General features: G+C 43.5%; 1 protein-coding gene across 1 annotated transcript in view; it reads left to right on the plus strand.

The window, feature by feature from the left end:
- Positions 1-298: 298 nt before the first annotated feature.
- Positions 299-4,934, plus strand: part of chp2 (calcineurin-like EF-hand protein 2) — a 36,911-nt gene continuing 32,275 nt past the window's right edge. The window contains exon 1 of the mRNA XM_072459057.1: positions 299-398. Within this exon, the coding sequence (XP_072315158.1) occupies positions 332-398 (67 nt within the window). The 5' untranslated portion in view covers positions 299-331. The remainder of the gene's footprint in view (positions 399-4,934) is intronic.

Below are 4,934 nucleotides of genomic sequence, written 5' to 3' on the forward strand. Positions count from 1 at the left end.
GACGTAGTGTCATGGTTACCACAAAGATTCATTCACACAGTACTTGTACTTGTACTTGTACTTGTGTAATCTTATCTTAAAGTAACATTACTCTTTCTTCATATCACGCGTCGAGGAGACGCGCTCTGGTTTGATAAAGTCGCCGAATGAATCCAAAATAAAGCGGTCGGAGCCGTTACTTTTGTCAAGACGTTGTTTATCTGCTTGGGGCGTGAACTGGGCTGTGATTGGCCGGTTGGAGTTGAGAGCTGGGCTGTGATTGGCCGATGCAGCTGTCAGTCAAACGCTGCACTCTCTGTGAGCTTCAGAGGTTTGAACCTCAGACTCAAACATGGGCTCCAACAAAAGCAGCGTCCAGAACGTCCCCGACGTCCAGGAGCTGATCCAGGAGACCGGCTGTGAGTACTGGACCTGGACTGGACCTGGACTGGACCTGGACTGGACCTGGACTGGACCTGGACTGGACTTGGACTGGACCTGGACTGGACCTGGACTGGACCAGGACTGGACCTGGACTGGACCTGGACTGGACCTGGACTGGACTTGGACTGGACCTGGACTGGACCTGGACTGGACCTGGACTGGACTTGGACTGGACCTGGACTGGACCTGGACTGGACTTGGACTGGACCTGGACTGGACCTGGACTGGACCTGGACTTGACTGAGAAGAGAAGAAGGTTCTTTGTCACTTTGTTGAGTCCTGGGCTGAGCCCAGTTCAGACCTGGTTTAGTCCAGAATCTGTGGTTTATGTGCAAGTGTAGAAGCATCCTAAGACTGCAGAAGATCTGAACTGGGACTAAACCAGGTCTAAACCAGGTCTAAACCAGGTCTAAACCAGGTCTAAACCAGGTCTAAACCAGGTCTAAACCAGGTCTAAACCAGGACTAAACCAGGACTAAAGCAGGACTAAAGCAGGGCTGTTTTCATAGTGTAAGGACACTGTTATCAGTCAGAGCCTCCTTCAGCTGCTCTGACTGATAACAGCTCTGTCAACTACTACTACTTCTACTACTACTTCTACTACTACTACTACTGCTACTGCTACTGCTACTGCTACTGCTACTGCTACTGCTACTGCTACTACTACTACTACTACTTCTACTACTACTACTACTTCTAATACTACTTCTACTACTACTTCTACTACTACTACTACTACTACTACTACTACTACTTCTACTACTACTACTACTACTACTGCTACTGCTACTACTACTTCTACTACTACTTCTACTACTACTACTACTGCTACTGCTACTGCTACTGCTACTACTTCTACTACTACTACTGCTACTGCTACTACTACTTCTACTACTACTACTACTACTACTACTACTTCTACTACTACTTCTACTACTACTACTACTGCTACTGCTACTGCTACTGCTACTGCTACTACTACTACTACTACTACTGCTACTGCTACTACTACTTCTACTACTACTTCTACTACTACTACTACTGCTACTGCTACTGCTACTGCTACTGCTACTACTACTACTACTACTACTGCTACTACTACTACTACTACTACTACTTCTACTACTGCTACTGCTACTACTACTTCTACTACTACTTCTACTACTACTACTACTGCTACTGCTACTGCTACTGCTACTGCTACTACTACTACTACTACTACTGCTACTGCTACTACTACTTCTACTACTACTTCTACTACTACTACTACTGCTACTGCTACTGCTACTGCTACTGCTACTGCTACTGCTACTACTACTGCTACTACTACTACTACTACTACTACTACTACTACTACTACTACTGCTACTGCTACTGCTACTACTACTACTACTACTTCTACTACTACTACTACTTCTAATACTACTTCTACTACTACTTCTACTACTACTACTACTACTTCTACTACTACTACTTCTACTACTGCTACTGCTACTACTACTTCTACTACTACTTCTACTACTACTACTACTGCTACTGCTACTGCTACTGCTACACTGCTACTACTACTACTGCTGCTACTGCTACTACTACTACTACTGCTACTGCTACTGCTACTGCTACTGCTACTACTACTATGAGGGACCGTCCACATGGGGCAGGGACCACTTCACCAGGGGAGGGGCATCTGGGTCCACAGGTCCTCAGGAGTGAGAGAAAGAAAAGAAGGCGGTGAACAGTTTGCAAGTGGAATCAAAAAATAAATATTGTTTGATAGCATAAGTAGTCAGAAGAAGAAGAGGATAGTGCTCAAGCTGCCATACTTCCCCCAGCACAGTTACTCCTAGGGCAGCGTAGCTAAAGCTGTGGGTTTATCTTTCTGTTCCTAACTACTCTGACCATAAGAGATTTCGAAGAGGAACGTTTTAAGCCTGGACTTAAATGAAGAGACTGTGTCAGCATATTTAACATGGGTCGGGAGCTGATTCCATAACACAGGAGCTTGGGAGCTAAACGCTCTACCTCCTACAGTACTTTTAGAGACTCTTGGCACCACCAGAAGGCCGGCATTCTGAGAGTGAAGAGCTCTGTTTGGATGATATGGTTCTATAGCATCTTTGAGGTAGGATGGGGCCATGTCATTTATGGCTTTGTAGGTCAAGAGTAGAATTTTGAATTTGATTCTAAACTGGACAGGAGCCAGTGAAGAGACTTCAGCACCGGCGTCATGTGCTCTCTTCTTTTTGTTCCTGTTAGTAATCTTGCTGCTGCATTTTGAACCAGTTGAAAGCTTTTTATGGAGCTTTTAGGACACGCTGCAAGCAGGAGTTACAGTAGTCTAATCTAGTCGTTACAAATGCATGGATAAGTTTTTCAGCATCACTTTTAGGCAGGATTCTTCTGATTTTGGCGATGTTGCGCAAATGGAAATAGGCTGTTTTACAAGCTTGATTTATATGAGCTTTAAATGAGAGCTCCTGGTCAAATAAGACTCTGAGGTTTCTTACAGTAGAACTGGAGGCTACACTGACATTGTCCAGTGTGACTATCTGCTCAGATAGAGCGTCTCGTAGATGCTTAGGGCCAAGCACAATGACCTCGGTTTTTTCAGGGTTAAGAAGCAGGTAGTTTAGTGTCATCCAGGTTTTTATCTCCTTCACACAAGTACTAAGTCTGTCTACTTGATCGCTCTGATCAGGTTTCATTGATAAATACAGCTGAGTGTCGTCTGCAGAGCAGTGGAAGTTAATGTCATGCTTTCTGATAATGTTGCCTAATGGTAGCATATAAAGAGTAAACAGAATTGGACCGAGTACCGAACCCTGTGGCACACCGTAAATTACTTTAGAGCTTGGTGAGGAGCTCTGGTTTACATTAACAAATTGGAACCTATCAGATAGATAGGATTTAAACCAGCTGAGGGCTGTTCCTCCAACACCTACATCACATTCTAACCTCTGCAGTAGAATGTTGTGGTCGATGGTGTCAAACGCTGCGCTGAGGTCCAACAGAACCAGGACTGAGACCAGTCCATCGTCAGCGGCTAATAACAAATCATTTGTGACTTTAACTAGTGCAGTTTCAGTGCTGTGGTGGGCTCTGAACCCTGCTGTGGTGGGCTCTGAACCCTGCTGTGGTGGGCTCTGAACCCTGCTGTGGTGGGCTCTGAACCCTGCTGTGGTGGGCTCTGAACCCTGACTGGAAAACTTCAAATAAGTCATTGTCCTGCAGGTGGCGACAAAGCTGTTTTACTACAACTTTTTCAAGGATTTTAGAGACGAAGGGAAGATTTGAAATAGGTCTGTAGTTTACCAATAGGTCGGGATCTAGATGAGTCTTTTTCAGAAGAGGTTTAATGACTGCATGTTTGAAGGACTGTGGAACATAGCCACTTTCGAGTGAAGTATTTATTATATTAAGAATAGGGTCTATAATTAGGGGGAGAATGTCTTTGAGGAGCTTGGAATGGGGTCTAGGACACAAGTTGAGCTTTTAGAGGACATAATGGCTGAAGTTATCTCTGCTTGATCAGCAGCTGTGAACCTTTCTAAGTTTACAGCTGGATTTATATGGGACGTTAGATTTACAGCTTGGGCTAGTTCAGGGCTAATAGCGGGGGTAATTTCATCTAATTTATCTCTGATTGTTTTTATTTTATTATTAAAAAATAGGAGGAAATCATCAGAGCTGAGAGTAGCTGGGATTGAGGGCTCTACTGCTGTGACAGTTTGTTAGCCTAGCTACAGTGCTGAAAAGAAATTTAGTGTTACTTTTGTTGACTTCTATTAGATTTGAATAATATCTGGTTTGGGCCTTACGCAGAGCCTGCTTATAGGACAGCAGGCAACTTTTCCATGCTTTTAGAGATTCTTCGGTGTGAGAGCGACGAAATAATCCCTCTAACTTTCTAACTTTTTGTTTATGTGAACGCAGTTCTTGGTTGTACCATGGGGAGGCGCGCTTTGGCCTAATGACCTTCTGTTTTAACGGCGCGACAACGTCAAGAGCAGACTTCAGAGAATTCATGGTCAAGTCGACACATTGATCACTTAAACTGGGACTAAAACTGTTCTCAGCAGGATCACATGACATGATCACATGACGTGATCACATGACGTGATCACATGACATGTCACTGAATATTGGCTCTATTATTTCTTTGAATTTTGAGATAGATTTTTCAGATATTGTCCTTTTCATTATAACTTTATTTTGTGGGACTGGATGATCTTTAATAATAAACTGAAAGGTAATTAGGAAATGATCTGACAATATAGGGTTTTGAGGGAGGACAATGAGGTCACTAATCTCTGTTCCATACGTTAGGACAAGATCCAGAGTGTTCTTGTGAGTGTGAGTCGCTTTATTTACATTCTGAGTGAAACCAATGCTGTCTAACAAGGCGCTGAAGGCATTACTGAGAGAGTCATCACTCATGTTCACGTGGATATTAAAGTCTCCAGCTATAACTATTTTATCCCAGGCTAACACTAAGTTTGATATAAAGTCAG

The sequence above is a fragment of the Eucyclogobius newberryi genome, unplaced genomic scaffold (assembly GCF_026437365.1).
Source record: "Eucyclogobius newberryi isolate DKJ021-1_F unplaced genomic scaffold, fEucNew1.0.hap1 SCAF_10, whole genome shotgun sequence".
NCBI lineage: Eukaryota > Metazoa > Chordata > Actinopteri > Gobiiformes > Gobiidae > Eucyclogobius > Eucyclogobius newberryi.